At 41.1% G+C, this 18,864-nt stretch overlaps 1 protein-coding gene across 2 annotated transcripts in view; it reads right to left on the bottom strand.

The window, feature by feature from the left end:
* The window catches only part of eci2 (enoyl-CoA delta isomerase 2), a 138,719-nt gene that overhangs the window by 89,564 nt on the left and 30,291 nt on the right, over window positions 1-18,864 (bottom strand). For both annotated transcript variants that reach the window (XM_072283681.1, XM_072283680.1), the window contains exon 2: window positions 1,075-1,231. In XM_072283681.1, coding sequence (XP_072139782.1) covers window positions 1,075-1,231 — 157 coding nt within the window. The remainder of the gene's footprint in view (window positions 1-1,074; window positions 1,232-18,864) is intronic.

Here is an 18,864-nt window from a genome sequence, read left to right as displayed (position 1 = left end):
TGTAAATATTGGGCCTATGAGGAATACTCAGGACAGGACAATCCAAGGAGGGTTGACACAATCTTTCTGAAAATGTTCAAGGAAGGTTAAGTTCTTGATTTGGTGATAGCTGTGGAATGAGCTGTCAATTAGTTTCATTGGCCAGGGATAAAGACTGGAGGAGAGGAAAGTAGTTGTAAGGTGGCTGTAGTGAATGTAACTGCTACAAGGACAGAGGACTAATATTGTGTGCAGGTGTCCAAGGAACTTAGCAAGGAACTGAACGTTAAGCATAGAAATTGTAAAGGAGATGAAATACATTACTGCTGTTGCTTCTCAGGCCATGGTTTGAGGGAGTGTACTAAAGAGTAAGGAAGATGGTAGAATTACCCGCTAAAACAGGCAGAATTAATAGCAGCACCCTCTGTCTAAATCAACAGATTAAACAGCTGGCGGCAGCTCCCATTGCCAGTTCTGGTTACCCTGTATACATATAAGAGACTTATTAGAGGCCCAGAAATGTGATATATTAGTGGACACAGGGTTACAGGTATCAAAAAATCGACTATCCTTGCCCACAAATGGAGAGATTACTGATAGTACTGGTGCAGGAGGTGAAACACATCACAGGTTGCAGGGGTAAGGGGATAAACACAGATGAGTGTTAGAAGCGATTCAGCTGCTTGGAGAGGTAGCAGCAATCCAGCTAAAGACATACCAGAAAGGGAATGAGTGGGAAGACCACAGGGCAAAAAGAGCAGAAGAACAGTGTAGACAACAGAAATTTTAAGTGTTGAGAAAGAAACTACCGAAGCCAATTTAGTGAGAAGATATGGAGACGTGAAGGACCTTTGTAAATAACAAAATATGAGGGACAGAGCGACACAGCAGCAACATATTCCTCAACAGAGAGGATGAGAGGGAGGCAAGGCAATCCTCACAACCAGGTGACCAAAAAAGGATTGGGGGAAGTGAAGAAGAGGACAGGTTTCGAGGGGTGGGGGTAGGAGAGGACGAGCATGAGGAGTGAGGGGGTTTTCAAAATGAGTTCAAATATTTCACTGAAATTTTCAAATTTAAATATATTACCATTACCTGTTTAAACAATGCATATATCTGCAATTTTACTTCATTTTCAGGATCTCTCTGTAAAGTTTTCAATTTATCCTTTGCACGATCAAATTCAGCTTCTGTTGCAATCATGGCCACTCTAGTTGTATGCAAATTAATTGTTGGCAAACCCCGGATCAATCTGTGAAATTAAATCAAATAAAATTAAGATTGGAAAAAACAAATGGACAAAGGGTTTTTATATAGTTACTCGTTGCCATGGGTGCTCATGTGTCATTAGAGAAACACCTCAATTCAATTACCCATTTACAGCTAGATGACCACATTTCAAAATATTGAATTTTGGATTATTGGTAATATTGAACAATTAAACATGCTTGTAAAGCAGTTAAAACATTGTCTTGTCTAAAAACCCGACAGATTCACCAGTATTGATGCAAGGACAGGCAAGTTCTACATAATGTTAGATCGGCACTGAATGGGTAAACTTTTCAAATTTTTCTAGCAAAATATTCATTAATACAAATGCAGTAATAGGAATGTGGGTGGCCCAGCCTTTATCTCATACCTGGAATATTAAAATAATGCCAATTAAAATTATAGTAAAAGCATTTGAATCTTCTGCTGTCTCTTACTGCAGTGAGTAGTTTCAATAAAGTTAGTTTTATGATCAAAATACAATACTGTGCTGAAGTCCGAAGGAAAATTTTTATTTATATTTATTATATGTATTTCCCAATGGAAACTACACACACTGACAAAAGAAAAACAGAGGGCTAGACAACCATTCAGGTTTAAAGAACTGGTTGAACTTATTTCAATTACTTTTAATTACCGGTTGGGAAAAATATCCAACAATAAGTAAATGAACAAACATTTGAAATGACTGTAAATATAAAAGTTGTTAAGGTTTATTTCCTTTTAGAATCTTAATTGCACAGAAACACCTTATGGACAGAATTCTGCCTAGTACTTTGCATTTCACCACTGATGTATAAACAGAGATTTGGAGCAAGAAAAAAAAGATTATTGAAAAAGTTTTTGATACCATCAGTTCAGAATAGCCTTTTAAGAGTCCTCAAAGAGTAGGAAAATTCAGCTTGTCCCTGAATACCTCCACCAATTTTTACAGGTGCACCAAAGGCGGCATCCTGTCTGGATGCATTAATCTGTGCTATGAAACTGCTCCGCTCAAGACTACAAGAAATTGCACAAAGTGCAAATGAAGCCCAGTTCATAATGGAAATCAGCCTCATCTTATTTCCTTAGAAAAGCAGCCAAGGACTCCTCCAACCCAGCCATTCAATTGTCTTCTTTTCTGCAGGAAAGAGGAAAACCTTGGTAACAAGGATAGAAGCTCAAGGACAGCTTCTACCCTGCTGTTAAAAGTCTCCTGAAAATACATCTTCCAAGATAAAGATCTTGTCATGTCCCTTGCACTTTCTCTGTAACTATAGCACAAAATTCTAGTGTTTTGTTTTCTTTTTGTACCACTTTGATGTATGGAATGATCTGTCTGGATAGCATACAAACTAAAACCTTTCACTGCAATTTGGTAGGTGTGAGAATACTAAACCACATCATTTTAATGTTGTGTAATACCCTGGGAAAGGTGTCACTGCTAACGCAATGCTCTTTCTGGAGAAGCCGTGTTTGGATTATGGTTAGAGACAACAGGTGCATTGGAATGTGAGCCATCCAATGAGCGGAGTGTGTTTTTGTTTTGTGTGAGCTGGGGTCCTTTGTTTGACAGGAGATGAAGAGAGAAGAAGCTGGAGAGAACCAGTTGGAGGATTCGACCCAGTGGGGGACCATGATTTGATGGATTAAAGTGCCGGGGTCTACTGAGGATTGGTGAACATGTATGACTTTTGGAAGAGTTGAGCTTCAACTTGTGCATATTTGACTTAAATATAATGGGCTTCTTTTGTTTTTCTTTTCTTTACTAACCCTTTAGTTAAGATTCATAAATATAATTCCTTCAATTGTAAGCAATGTACTGTCTGTTATTTCTTGGCACTGAGTTGTACCAGGGTAACAGATTCCTCAGCATCCACACAAACCGGGGTTTGGGGTGGGAGATCAATCTCAATCTCACAAGTTCGGCGGGACCTGAGTGTGTATTCTCTAGATTTACGCAGCCAAGGAAATCAGGAGGCTTCAGTTGTACTGTTTGTATAATTCAATCCATGCACGGGATTGACAATAAAGGGGAAACAAAAAGGAATTTTAGAAAAACTCAGCCAGTCCAGCAGCAATTATGAAAAGAGAAATAAGTTTAGCATTTTGGGTCAGGGACTCTTCCTCACAGGTAAAGAGCGAAAACAGTGCAAAAAAAACAATGAAGATTGCTAAAGGCAGATCAGATGATAAGGAGCACGAGTACTGACAGCAAGATATTTAAAAGGGGTGAGAAAACAATACAAGAATGAGAAACAATGATAGAGGAGTTTACCTAAATTGGAAGATTCAATACCTAATCTGAAGGCATCAAATTACCAAGATGCAAGATGTTCTTTTGACTTAAACTGGGCCTCATTACGGCTCTGGTGCAGGCCACAGACAAACTATTTGGAAAATAAATACAATTGGGAATTAAACTGGCATGGAATGGAAAGCTCAGCGTCAACCTGCTGACCAAGCACAGGTGCTCCACAAAGCAATTACTCAATTTGGGTTTTCCATTGTAGAGGAGGCCATATCGTGAACACTAACTTGAATGGGGAAAAAAAAACTGCAAATTAATTGCTTCTCCTGAAATGATTGTTTGGGTCCTGGATTGTGGGAAACTAAGGGGTAAAGGACAGGTATTGTATCTCATCCATTTGCCTTGGAACCAGAGGAGATGCAACAATTAAATTAATAAAAAGAACGTTGCATGATGTACAGAAACAAGTTTATGTCCACAACCCCTTAATTACTAACAATTTTGACAATGCCAACAAATAAATTATTGTGGACCAAGCTATCAATTGGAAAATCAATCCAGGTCTCAACACTTCCTTTTGGGATTTATGGAAAAAGAAGCATAATCAACTTGTAGGAAGATTCCCCGAAATAATGTCCCAGATTATGTAACCAGCAAATAATTTCCTATTTATATACATCTTCCTGTATTTGTTCCATTTTCCAGAATAAAAAGTGTCCTGAATTCATTTTGTATCAGAGGATTTTAAACAAAAATCAGTTGAATCCACATTCTGGTTAAATCAGAATAAGTTCTGCAAGACTAAAAATCTAGTTTTCTCATTGAAAGGCCAGCAGCTAAAGATAAACCATTGAAACCAACACGTTCTCCATTCTATATCTGCTGACCAGCTTATTGTGAATTAAACTGAAGTTTAAAAAAGAAACAACAAAAAAGCACAACAAAAACTTTCAAAAAATTCTTAATAACCTGAAACAACTCAATAGAGCTGAGTTTAGCTAATTAGTTTCAAGTGATTGGAACTTCAGAATCTATAAACTTCATATGTAATGATTACACTGGAGAACAATTTTTTTGAAAGTGTTGCTTCCTCAGAATTTTTTTTTGTTTATGATCGATTACTTGAACTGAACACAAATATTAGATTAGATTAGATTCAACTTTATTGTCATTGTGCCGAGTACAGATACAAAGCCAATGAAATGTATTTGGCATCTGACCAGAAATGCAAACAGTAGTGTTATTTACAAAATAACTGCGAATAAAAGAAGTGCTACAGCACACAAATATAAAAGTACTGAGACAGTACAATATGGATGCAATACTGCTTAGTGCTGTAATGAGAGGTTCAGCAGTGTCACAGCCTCAGGGAAGAAGCTCTTCCTGGGCCTGCTGGTGTGGGAGCGGAGGCTCCTGTAGCACCTACCGGATGGAAGGAGAGTAAAAAGTCCATGGTTAGGGTGAGATGCATCCCTGATAATGCTTTTCGCCCTGCCCAGGCAGCGTTTATGGTAGATGTTCTCAATGGTGGGCAATTGAGTGCCGATAATCCACTGGGCAGTTTTCACCACACGCTGGAGAGTTTTGAAGTCCAATACGGGACAACTGCCATACCACACTGAGATGCAGTTGGTGAGTATGCTCTCAATGGTACAGCAGTAAAAGTCCATCAGTATCCTGGAACAGAGGTGAGGCGCTATTGAACCTTTTTGATCAGGATGGAGGAGCTCAGGGACCAGGTGAGATCCTTGGAAATGTGGACACCAAGGAATTTGAAGCTTGATACACGCTCCACTACAGTTCCGTTGATGTAGATGGGGACGTGAGTGTGACTCCTGGCATGCCTGAAGTCCACAATGATCTCCTTGGTCTTCTGGGTGTTAAGGGCCAGAAATATAATTTCAAACTACTTTTATTACATAGGAATCTGGAGAAACAAGAAATTAACTTTTATTGAATACAAAGCATTTAATTGCGTAATGGTGATGATGCTTTGCAATAGTTCAACTAAGCTAAAATTGTTTTGTGGATGATTTTCATTTGTACTCAAGTGTCTGAGGCTTCTTGCTTAAATGTCCAACAATAATCAGCCAGCATTAATGGATTCCAGTTGCCCTGATACCATTTCTCCAAGACTGCAATGTCACCATGTGCGTCACTGACAGCGCCAAGATTTGCAGGGTAGTAGTCTGAATGTAAATGCAGAAAATAAATCTTTAGTGACATGTTGCACTTCATGGTTTTGTATGCTTGAAGCATGTTGTCATCCAGCTACACATAGTTTGGTGCTCTACAGTTGTCAGAATTGCCAACATCATCTTTGGATGCCTTCCATGTGATTTCCTCAGGTCCCAATAGAAGCTTTTCAAATTACCCATCATTGCTGACCTGTATGTGTTGTAGACCAACAAAAACGTTTTCCTTAATCTTGGCAGTTATTCTGGGAAACATCTGCCTCGAATATCGAAATCCTTCATGGAAATGTTTATGCCTGGTGACATGACAGCAGATTCCATCCTTGCAGTCTTGAACCCAGTAATTCTGCTTTTGCCTTTGAATAATCAAAGTCTCTGACCAAGTCATTTAACTCACATTGAGTTCTCAGATGAGGCTTACTTGACATAAAGGGTTCAAGATACTTATCAGTATTATTGCTGTGTTCCACTCTTGGCTCGTGCATCATGACATCTTCGTCTGATTCCTCTAGACTCCAAGTCCTGTTTTTCTAAACCCTGTCCTGCCATGCAGCATCCGCCCTGCCTAAGCCTGTCCAGGCATGCCTGGACAAGATAGAAAACTTTTCAACTTACACTGTGGGCAACATTTTAATTGACTTGAATTATTAATTGAAATTTTAAAAAAATACACTATTTCAAAAAATGGTGTATGATAGGGAAATTTCATGGTGATTTTCATGATTAGCAGCTCAAAGATACACTCTATAAAGTATTATAGAAGCAAAATCTTTGTTGTCCAGGGTGATATCCGAAGAACATGTCCAAATTGACACTGTACTCTTTAACATCTGTGCATTAAAAAAAGGTGCAAATTCCATTGTAAATTTCATCTTTTGTTCAATATTCATTTAATAATTAAAACAAAAGTGTCTTTGATATTGGCTTTTGAATGTCTGATGTGATTCATAATAGCCTTGAAAAGACAAAATAAAATTCCTGTGCAACCACAAATATCAGAAACTTTTTCAGCTATCAGACCTACTGAATATCTTAACTGAACTTTATGAAGCCAGAAGCTGTCTTTTAGAGAAATAAATTACTAATGCCATTTGATCTAAAGATGACCAAAGACCTGAAAATGAAAACAAAATTTCCACACATTGAAAAATTCAAATTACAAATTATAAAATAAATTATATTCAGCATTCTGCAAAACAAAACAAAAAGTGCTATTACTGTTATCTCCAAATCTCCAATCTTCTTTTCCAAGGAAGACTCTTTGGCTTGAAGAGTTAACTCCATTTCACTTTCCATAGAGGCTGGCAACCTGATTTTATTGGCACCATGTTGGTGCCTTTTCTCCAATTCTTTTCTTTTAAAAGATCTTTTCCTTTTGACCTTACCAAAAATGTTATAGTTAATGATATACACTCAGTGGCCACTTTATTTAGGTATCTCCTATACCTAATAAAGTAGCCACTAAGTGTATATTTGTGGTCTTCTGCAGCTGTAGCTCACCCACTTGTGTTTGTCATGTTGTGCATTCAGAAATGCTCTTCTCCACACCAGCGCCAAATGGTTATTTGAGTTAGTATGGCCTTCCTGTCAGCTTGAACCAGTCTAGCCATTCTTTTCTGACCCTACTCATTAACAAGTGTTTTTGCCTATAGGATTGTCATTCACTGGATTTTTTTCCTTTCTTTTTCCACATGATACTCTGTAAACTCAAGAAACTGTTGTGCATGAAAATCCCAGGAGATCAGCATCTTCCAAGATACTCAGACCACTCTGTCTGACAACAACAATTATTCCACAGTCTGACACTAACAATTATTCCACAGTCAAAGTCACTTAGATCACATTTCTTCCCCATTCTGATGCTGATCGATCAACAACTGAACCTCTTGACTATGTTTGCATGCTTTCATGCATTGAGTTGCTGCCTTATCACTGGCTGATTAGATATCTGCATTAACAAGCAAGTGTACCTAATTAAGTGGCCACCAAGTGTATATACCCACAGACTGGAAAGTAGCAAACATAACCCTACTGATTAAACAGAGAAAATAGGGGCTACACACAGACCAGTTAGCCTGACATCAATGGGAGGAAAATGTTTGAATTTATTATTAGATAAGTGGTAATCGTCAGACCAAGTGCGTTACAAGTCAAAGTCCTGTGGATGGTAGCTTTGTATCATTGGCTCCTCAGCCAAGCACATACACCAAGTGTCCGAGCCCGTGGTTCCTCTTGAATTAAGCAGGATTACTATTGCAACACAGTATTAGCAGGGCAACTCTAACCTATCTTATGACAGTCTAAACCCAGTTCCTGTTCCCTCTAAGCGAGTGTACAATCTAATACTTGGTAAATTTTGCTTCACAATGAAAGGAAGAGCTGACACTTAAGGAACAGTAAGTGATGTCGCTATGAATACTTGGCAGCCACAAGCCAGTTTCCCTGTGGTAGCTTTTTTGACACATCCTGCTTTAAACCAAAACATCAGGAAGATTGTGTTTGCTTGCTTGGGCACTTAGCACCTGAAAGATTGTGAGGCCCCACTTTTGCGATCCATATTTATATTTCAAATCAATATCAAGCAAGCTTTTGCCCCTCTACTCTAAAGGAGGTTTCTGTCCTCCCAGAGTTCGCCTTAAGAGTATGGCAGGTAAGCTCCCACTTGCCACTATTGCTGGAGCAGGCTGTGCCTGGCCACCCGGATGCTTCTAACCAGAAGCGAGAGCCCCTTGGGGCCCACCTCCCCACCTTATCAGGCAAGTGAAAAATAATGATCACAATAGTGGTATTTCACGGGCAGTCCCGCATTTATTCTATACTTCTTAAGTCTCTTCACAGTGCCAACTAGAGTTTAGCTCAATGGGGCCTTCTTTCCCTGCTGAATCTGCATTGGACAAATCAGTTTGAGTTTTTTGAGGTTGTTGTTAGAACAGGTATGGAAACATTTAGAACAGTGTATTTAGAATTCCAAAAGGCCCTCAAAGTGCAACATGAGAATATATTAAACAAAAATACAGCACACCAAAATTGGGGCAGCAAAAAACAGAAAAATAAATGGATTATTTTCAGGTTGGGAGTATATGACTATTCAGATGCTACTTAAATTAGTGCTACTGACAATCAGTTGAAAGTTATCTGCATGAATGAATCAAGTAATATATTCAAGCTTGCTGATGACAAAAGGCTAGAGGGCAATATGGACAATCAGGAGGCAGAGATCTAGGGAGGCTCAAAGAACGGATAAAGTCCATGAAGATGCAATATGGAGCAACATTCACTGTGGGGAGAAAACAAAGTCAATTGGGCATAACGAGAGCCTGCTTGTTGGGATGTCATCTTGGCAGAGATTGCAGAGGCTTGTTTGCTTATCATGCTGGTGCACTGAAGAGTTAGTGGTTTGAGAGACACCAGTCATTCCGTTTCCTACACAGTCTAAAAACACAGTAGGACAGATAACAATGTTGCCTGGTAGACCATGAGCTTCACATCAGGTTTGAAGACTTGATCTATGAACACATTTTTCCCTCACTGAAAACTGTGGTGTCACACTTCAAGTTAACTAAAAAAAACTTCAAGGCAACTAAAAAAGCCACAGAAAGGGAAAAAATGAAATAGGGCAAACTAGCCAATAATATAAAGCAGGGCACTAAAAGTTTCTTTTGTTATATGAAGAGTAAAAGGGAGGTGAGAGTTGATATTGGACCATTGGAAAATGATGCTGGTGAGGTAGTAATGGGGGGACAAAGAAATGGTGGATGAACTTAAGTATTTTGCATCAGTCTCCACCATGGAAGACACTAGCAGTCCGCCAGAGGTCTGTGAGTGCCAAGGAGCAGGAGTGAGTTCCATTACTATTAAAAAGGAAAAAGTGCTAAGCAAACTGAAAGGTCTTAAGGTGGATAAGTCAGCTGGACCAGATGGACTACAACCCAGAGTCCCAAGACAGGTTGTTAAAGAGATAGATGCATTGGTTTCAAGAATCACTTGGTTCTGGCATGCTTCTGGAGGCCTAGAAAATTGCAAATGTCACTCCGCCCTTTAAAAAGGGAGGAAGGCAAAAAAAAAAATTATAAGCCAGTTAGCCAAACCTTAGTAGTTAGAAAAGTGTTGAGAGTTCATTATGAAGGATGAGATTTCAGGACACTTGGAGACTAATGATAAAATAATTAAGGAATGGGGTTTGAAAAGGAGGTGGGGCATTAACGAAAGTTAAAGAAATCAATGTTCATGCCATCAGGTTGGAGGCTACCCAGACGGAATATAAGGTGCTGTTCCTCCAACCTGAGTGTGGTTTCATCTTGACAGTAGAGAAGGCTGTGGATAGACATATCAGAATGGGAATGGGACGTGGAATTAAAATGTGTGGCCACTGGGAGATCCTGCTTTCTCTAGCGGATAGAGTGTAGGTGTTCAGCGAAACAGTCTCCCAGCCTACGTCGGGTCTCACCAATATATAGAAGGCCGCATCGGGAGCACCGGACGCAGTATATCACCCCAGCTGACTCACAGGTGAAGTGTCGCCTCACCTGGAAGGACTGTCTGGGACCCTGAATGGTAGTAAGGGAGGAAGTGTAAGGGCCCATGTGTAGCACTTGTTCTGCTTACAAAGATAAGTGTCGGGAGGGAGATCAGTGGAAAGGGTTGAGGGGTGTGGTCGAATGGACAAGGGAGTCGCATAGGGAGTGATCCTTGTGGATCCCGTTGGAGGTGGTGGAAGATAGAGAATTATATGCTGGACCAGGAGGCTGGTAGGGTGGTAGGTGAGGACGAGGGGAACCCTATTCCTAGTGGAGTGGCGGGAAGATGGGGTGAGGACAGATGTGACTGACATTTCCTCACCCCATCCTCAGGTATAGTCAAAAATCTTTTGGGAAGAGTCCATCTTGGAAGTCAAATGCCTAAATAAATCAGGCTTGATCACCATGAATCTGTAGTAAACAGGGATGTAGGAATCTTTTTCTGTTGTAACCATAATAGTTTCTGTGTTACTGGTATCAAATTAGTAACTGTGCATACAACATAAAATAGTAATTCTAATTTCTTTCCAGAGATTTCTTTCCATCCATGGACTCACTTTACACTGCACGCTGTCGGAGCAGTGCTGCCAGGATAATCAAGGACACGACCCACCCAGCCAACATACTTTTCGTCCCTCTTCCCTCCGGGAGAAGGCTCAGGAGTTTGAAGACTCGTACGGCCAGATTTGGGAACAGCTTCTTTCCAACTGTGATAAGACTGCTGAACGGATCCTGACCCAGATCTGGGCTGTACCCTCCAGGTATCAGGACCTGCCTCTCAGGTTTTTTTGCACTACCTTACTTTCCATTTTTCTATTTTCTATTTATGATTTATAATTTAAATTTTTAATATTTACTAATTTTAACAATTTTTAATATTTAATATTTGTAATCCAGGGATTGGGAAGCGCAGAATCAAATATCGCTGTGATGATTGTACGTTCTAGTACCAATTGTTTGGCGACAATAAAGTATAAAGTATAAAGATGCTGCCTCACCAGCTGAGTGTTTCCAACATTACCTATTTTTATTTCAGATTTCCAGCAAGTAGCATTCTCTTTTTATATTCACACCCAACAGAACACTTCTTCATAATAAAAATTATTTAGGAGAACTGGAACCGCCTTAATTTCAACATAGATGAAACTGATAACTCCTTGCATCATTGGAAGTCAACTGGACATTGGAATGCTTATTCTGACTGAGATTACTGGACTGTGTGGGATACTAATGCAAGGTCCCTCATGTCTCCTCCAGAACCCTTGAAGAAAAAGAAACAAAATTATAGACACTGCTGCTAATTTGGCAACTACAAGTAAATATGGTCATTAGGCTCACTTGGCTATAGATCCCATAAGGTGAGTTACAATGCCTTTAACCAGCTCCCAATGCTGCACAAGTTCTCCAGATGCAATCATGTTTAGATTACTGATAAACTTTATTCTCTACCATACATATGATATGTTATGTATAGTTTCCTTGGTATTGCACCTTCTCTCTTGTGATACCATAGATAAAGGGTGGCAGTGGCCATCATTGCATCAATAATACCAGAGATTACAGATTAAACCTGACTTCAGTGATGTCTGTGCAGAGTTTACACACTCTCCCTGGATTTCCTCTGGGTGCTCCAGTTTCCTCCCACTGGTCAAAGATTTTTTTAGTTGTTAAATTGATTTTATTATAAAGTAGATGGCCAGCACAAGAATCAGAGTGTGGCTGCAATACAAGCTGAAGGCAACAAATGAGACAAAAATGGAATATAGATGGCTGCTTCAAGGGCACTTGATGCCCCAGTGGACCCAAGGGTCTATTTCCATTTTCATGATTAGTGCTGCAGATGGCACTGGTTATCTTGGGATTAATCTGAAGATGAGGTCCCAAGTACCATAGAATCAGTGGCAGTCAAACATATTTTATTGATGAAAATAAAACTGTAGATAATGAACATACGAGAGCAACACACAATATGGTGGAAATACTCAGTAGGTCAGGTAGCATCTGTGGAAAAACGAACAGTTGTGTTTTAAGCTCTGGATCTTTCTTTGGAACTGAGAATAAAAAGGAGGAATAGGCCACCTGGTTTCTCCTATCTGCCCTACCACTCAAGATGATCATGGCTGATATTTTCTGGAATCATCTTTTTTCTCCAGTTCCTCATATTCCTTAATTCCCTGGTCCTTCAAAGCTCTACCCACAGTTATCTTAAATAGTTCTAATGACTGTAGCCTTCAAAACTTTCAGAAGTACAAAATTCCAGGCATTCGCCACATTCTGTGATAAATTTTTAAAAAGCCCTTTATTTTGTAGTTATGTCAGTTCATTCAAGACACTCCGTTAGTGAAAACAGCTCAATATCCACTATCATGCCTCCTCAGGATCTCATATATCCCTTAATATACACAGATGCAGCCTGTTTAGCTTCTCTTCATAGTACATTGCTCATTAGCCTGGTGAATCCTTTCTTGGATTGTCTCCAAATATTACTATATTACTATATAAGTTAAGGAAAGAGATCAAAACTGCACAGAACTCCAGATGTAACTCACAAAAACTTTGTACAAATGTAACATAGCACCCCTTTACTAAAATCCAACACAAGAAATTCTGCAGATACTAGAAATCTTGAGCAACACACACAAAATGCTGGACGACCACAGCAAATCAAGCAGTGTCTATGGAGGGGAATAAACAGTCCTTTTGAAGTGTCTCAATCCAAAACATCAACTGCCTATTGTTGTTTGTTGCAGCAGTACAATGGAAAGACAAGTTTTGCCAGTTTTGTAGTCTTGAACCTGAAGTGTTCACACTGTATCTGGAATTTTACCATGTTCTAGTCACTACTTCCTAAGAGAATCTTAACCACAAAATCTCACCATTCCTCATTATACATCAGACAGAAATCAGAGTGAAATTTACCACACGAAAGAATTTACTTGACTACTATGTAATGTTCTTCTTTGGCTGGATCATAATGTACCCGACACAGCTATTGAGCTAGCGTGCTGCACGGTCTACCAGGCCGACAGAATGCAAGATTCCAGTAGGAAATCAGGTAGTGATTTCTGCATCCATGTTAACAAAGTCTGATGAATGAACTCTCATCATTGATAGTCACTGCTATCTCAGCCTGGAATATCTCATGCTAAAGTACAGACCTGAGAGAATTCACAGTTGTTTACATTGCAGCAGTCTACATTCCACCACAAGCCAACACTCAGTTAGCATTAGAACAACTGTATAATGTTGTTAATAAGCAACTGTCTGCCCACCTAGACTACAGACCAGTGATAAGGAAAGCAAAACTAATTACCATCTCAGTGACAGTATGGCCTGAGGGAGCTGTCTCACAGCTTCAGGACTGCTTTGAGTGCACAGAATGGAACCTGTTTGCATGCCAGGCAATGCATGATTCGGGAACAGACCTAGAGGAATACACCACCACTGTCATGGTCTATATCAAATACTCTGAAGACAATGTCAACAGCAATAAAAACATCTGTGTGTACATGGACGATGTCACCATTTTCTGCTCTGATCTGAGGTCAGTTCGCAGGCTGATTAGCATCTGCGAACAGTTTGAGCTGGCATCGGGGGCCAGGATCAACCGCATGAAGAGCGGAGCCATGCTCTTCGGCAACCGACCTGACTGATCCAGTGTCCCCTTCACCATCAGGACTGATCAGGTGAAGGTGTTGGGGATCTGGTTCGGAGGGGCCGAGGCATGCAGTAAGAACTGGCAGGAGTGGACTGCCAAGGTGGAACAGAAACTGAAACTGTGGGGAAGGTGCTCCCTGTCAATAACCGGCAAGAACCTGGTCATCAGGGCTGCTGTACTTAGCACAAGTGTGGCCCGTCCCCCACTCCTACAGCTCGGAAATCACCTGAGCCATCTTCAGATTCGTCTGGGGATCCAAGATGGAGCGGGTGAGACAGGCCACCATGCACAAGTCCCTGAACAATGGGGGCAAGAACATCCCCAAAGTCACCCTCACCCTGATGGCCAGCTTTGTGTGTGGCTGCATCAGACTGTGTGTGGAACCCAGATAGGTGGGCACCAAGTATCACTATGTGCCCAGGTTCTACCTGTCGCCCTGGCTACGAACGATGGGTCTGGCCCCACTCCTGCGCAATGCCCCAGTCAGCTGGTTGTTGCCGCCATACGTGTCCTTCATAGAAAAGTTCTTCCAGGTCAATGCCTTTGACCACAGGGCCATCAGGCAGTGGTCGGCACGTAACGTCCTGCAGGCACTGCAGGAGAAGGACATGATGGACACAGTGGGGTGGTTCCCTGAGCAGACCGTCCAGTTCACCTGGCAAAATGCCTCATCGCCAGATCTCACCAACAGGCACCAGGACCTCGCCTGGCTGGCGGTGAGAGGGGCCCTCCCAGTCAGATCCCTCCTGTATGCCCGGGACGGCGTCTCCACACCCCACTGTCCACGGGAGGACTGTAGTGAGGAGGAGTCTGTGACCCACCTCTTTGCACACTGAGTTCGCAGAGAAGGTGTACAGAAGGATGGACGGGCTAATGTCACGTTTCATCCCCAGCAGCTGCATAACAGAGGACTCCCTGATCTATGGGCAGTTCCCAGGGACGCACATGGAGACCAACATCCGGTGCTGCTGGCAGATCAACAACTCGGCGAAAGACGCTCTTTGGTCAGCCCGAAACCTGATGATCTATCAGCACACAGAGATATCCATGGGAGAATGCTGCCAACTGGCATTCTCGGCTGCAGGAATACGTGCTGAGGGACGCACTGAAACTTGGTGCAGCCACCGCAAGGGCCCGGTGGGGAAGGACCATGGTTTAGGGTTCTTCTCCCGCGGGAGTGGGAGGGGTCGGGGTGGGGAGTATACCCCTCAACAATGGTGCGGAAAGGTGAAACAACAGAGTGCCATGTGGGTGGCTAAAAGTGTGGAAATGTATAGACCGTAACGGAAACATCTGTAATGGATTGAGAGTCATTGAATGTTTATTATACATAATTTTATCTTTGAATAAAGTATATTTTGTTTAAAAAAAAACATCTGTGCTCCTGACTCAGAAGCCATGAATGAACAACAAAGTCCAGAACCTGCTCAGGGCTCACAATGCTGCTTACAGATCCAGTGACAAGGCAGCACACAGTGAAGCCAAGTCAAACCTTAAAGAAGACATTAAAACCTCCAAGTATCAATACAAACAACAGACAATGCCATCATCCCTAACATGTGGGAAGGCATCAGGTCTATCACTGACTATAAAGGAAAGATCTCCTGCTCTGCAAACAGCAATGCCACACTAGCTGTGGAGCTAAACAACTTTTTTTGTTCGGTGTGACAGGGACAACAATGAACTGGTGATGAAGGCCTTGACACCTGAGCAGGACACAGCACTGCCACTCAGTACGAGGTGAGATGTACTCTCTGCAGTATCAACACACGCAGAGCTTCATACCTGGGCCGGTCCAGAGGAACTGTGCGGACAAGCTGAAATCTATAAACTCTCTCTGTTCCTTACTGTGGTCCCTGCATTCTTCAAAACATCAACCTTCAACCATCATACCAATCCCAAAACAGTCAGTGGTGACATGCCTCAATGACTACAGACTGGTTGCACCTACCCCATTGCTGCCAAGTGCCTGGAGAGACAGGTTATGCCCCACATTAAGAATGCCATCTCTGCTACTCTGGACCAGCACCAGTTTATCTATTAAGGCAAACAGATCAACCAAGGACACCACTTCCATTGCTCTCCACATAGCTCTGGAACACCTGGAGCATAAGGACAGCTTCACCACAGTGTTTTTTTTATTGATCATATTTCTACTTTTAACACCATGCCCACAAACAAGTTGACCATTAAACTACACAATCTGGGACTCAGTACTTCAATTTACAATGGCGTTCTGGATTTTGTTACCATTCACACCCAGTCAGAAAAGGCACGTACAAATCAACCTCTCTGACCCCGAATACCGGAACTCCGCAGGGATGTGTATTGAGTCCACTCCTTCATACACTTTTCACCCATGACTGTGCCCCTGCCTATTTACCACCAACCCCATTAATAGATTTGCAGATGCCACCACAGTGATTGGATTACTTACAAATAACAATGGATCAGCAGAAACTGCTTGAATGGTGAAATAACTATAATCTTTCACTCAACGTAAAAAAGCCAAAAAAGGAAATCAAGTTCCACTACTCATAAATGGTGAAGCAGCGAAAAAGGTCTCCAGCTTTAAGTTTTTAGGAATGAAAATCACAGAGGAGCTCTTTTGGACTACCAACAATACTTCTTTGATTGTAGAGAAGACTCGGCACTGCCTATACTAACTTGGAGTTTAATGAAAGCAAATTTGCCCGAAAAGCTGCTATTAACTTCTGCCAATGTGCCATTGAGAGCACAGTGACATACTACACAATAGTATGGTACACTAGCTGCAACAAGATCGACCAAAAAACATTTTGATAAGTGATCAGAACTGCACAGAATATCACTGGGGAATAACTACCAGATATGGAAACCATCTCCAAGTCACCCTGTCTATGTGATGGACTTTGTGATGGACTTATCCGACCCCAGTACTAACCTGTTCAATTTCCTACCATCCAGCAGGAAATATAGAAACATCTCTACAGAGACATCCAGACTGAAAAACAGCTTTTTCCCCCGGGGGTGTTATGCAACTGAACAATGCCCCACCCACCCACAGTCCATAGGAATTATGGGCTGTTTCTAATCCTAAACATGGGCATGTGTGATGTTTAGGATTTAAAATGGGGCAGCTAGCTACCTTCCTTTGATTTCAGAGTTCTTGTTTTTTTTTAAATTTCAGCTTTAATTCTTGAAGCCATTTTATATTTAATCATTCTATTTTATAACATGTGCAATACTTGAATGGGGCAGTCACTGTTTCTTTCAATTTTAGAGTTGTTTGTTTTTAATTCAGTTGTAACTTAGGTGTCCTTCAAAGTAACTCGAGATAATTTTAGATTTACTCATTAATTTTTTTAGTAATTGAATTGCCAGTATGCTGTCCTGCACTGAATGGAGTAGCACTGCAATCTCGTTGTCCACAATGACAATAACACCATGAACAAATCTCAAATAGCCTGTTCCTGGGTGTATTCTACAATAAACTGCTCTATCAGGAAATGCCTGACACACCCCACAAATTCTTCTTCTTATGATACCCTTACTAATTTTGTTTTGTCCAATGAATTTGCCCTCTCAAATCTCCCACAACATTTGTACTTCCCTAAAGATATGCCTTGATATTTCTCCATTTATGCTTTGCTTTAGAGAGGGAACACCTTTATAAGACCACAAGACCATAAGAGATAGGAGCAGAATTAGACCAGTTAGCTCATGACATCTATTCTGCCATTCCATTATGGCTGATTTATTTTTCCTTTCAACCCCATTCTCCCACCTTCTCTCTGTAACCTCTGATGCTCTGAATAATCAAGAACTTATCAACCTCCATTTTAGATACAATGGATTGCAGTTAATTGAGCCATCAATTGGGGCAGATGCTTATTTAGGAAAACTCTTAAAGAACATAAACTAATCAAGAAAATTGATGAGATCTGAGACAGTATACTGCTTAATTGGGGCAGCAGATTTGCTGAACAGGTTCTAACTGGCACCAGTTGCATGCACATGTATGGCTGTTAGATGCCACCATGTTTAGAGTGAACAGATTTCAAATAGTCAGTTGCATGGGTTTGTGTTCAAAAAGCAGTGATTTTTGTCACTGACAGCTAAAAATAAGCAGTTCCAAACTGTTTTGCTCACTGTAGTTTCAAACATTCAGGCTTGGAGATGCCAGAAATGAAAATGAAACAATTTCATTTTATATCATTTGAACACTTCATTTAATTGCTATTAATTAGAAGTACTTTGTTGGAAGTCAAGAGAGTTTGATTAGTGTTTGAATCTACCTTTCATGAGAACACTGCGAAGTACTGTCTTTTTACTCAGCTCATGGGTAATGTAACACTTTCAAACTAGAACTACGCAGGGACTAGAGTTTACCTATCTATCCAGCTGAAGAAAACGAGGAAACTCTCAAGCAAGGGTAGAATAGTTGTCTAATTTGTACTGTATTTCACTTAAATATAGAATTTGTTACGCACTTTTTCTTTTTTTGGATCAAGATACTCATTCAGTGGGCACGTGGCCAAGTGGTTAAGGCACTGGACTAGCTACCTGAAGGTCGTGAGTTCGAGCCCCAGCCAAGGGAACGTGTTGTGTCCTTCAGCAAGGCACTTAATCACACATTGCTCTGCGATGACACTGGTGCCAAGCTGTATGGGTCCTAATGCCCTTCCCTTGGACAACATTGGTGCCGTGGAGAGGAGAGACTTGCAGCATGGGCAACTGCTGGTTTTCCATACAACTTTGCCCAGGCCTGCACCCTGGAGAGTGAAGACTTTCCAGGTACAGGTCCATGGTCTCGCAAGACTAACGGATGCCTTTAATTTAACTCATTCAGTAGAGAGAGTAATGCTGAGTGTGCAATGCTGCATTCATTCTAATACAGGTACTTTCAAGTTTAAGATCACGATCCAAGATAATCCCTCACCAGAAGAGGAATTCTCTCCATGGTTAGTTCCATCCATATGATCCTTTAGGAATCTTGAGTCTGGTGGTGCTAACTGCTACAAGATCAATGCAAGA

Source organism: Mobula birostris, chromosome 19, assembly GCF_030028105.1.
Source record: "Mobula birostris isolate sMobBir1 chromosome 19, sMobBir1.hap1, whole genome shotgun sequence".
Classification (NCBI taxonomy): Eukaryota; Metazoa; Chordata; class Chondrichthyes; order Myliobatiformes; family Myliobatidae; genus Mobula; species Mobula birostris.
The sequence above is the reverse complement of the archived record's forward strand: the minus strand, read 5'-3'. Positions and strand labels throughout refer to the sequence as shown.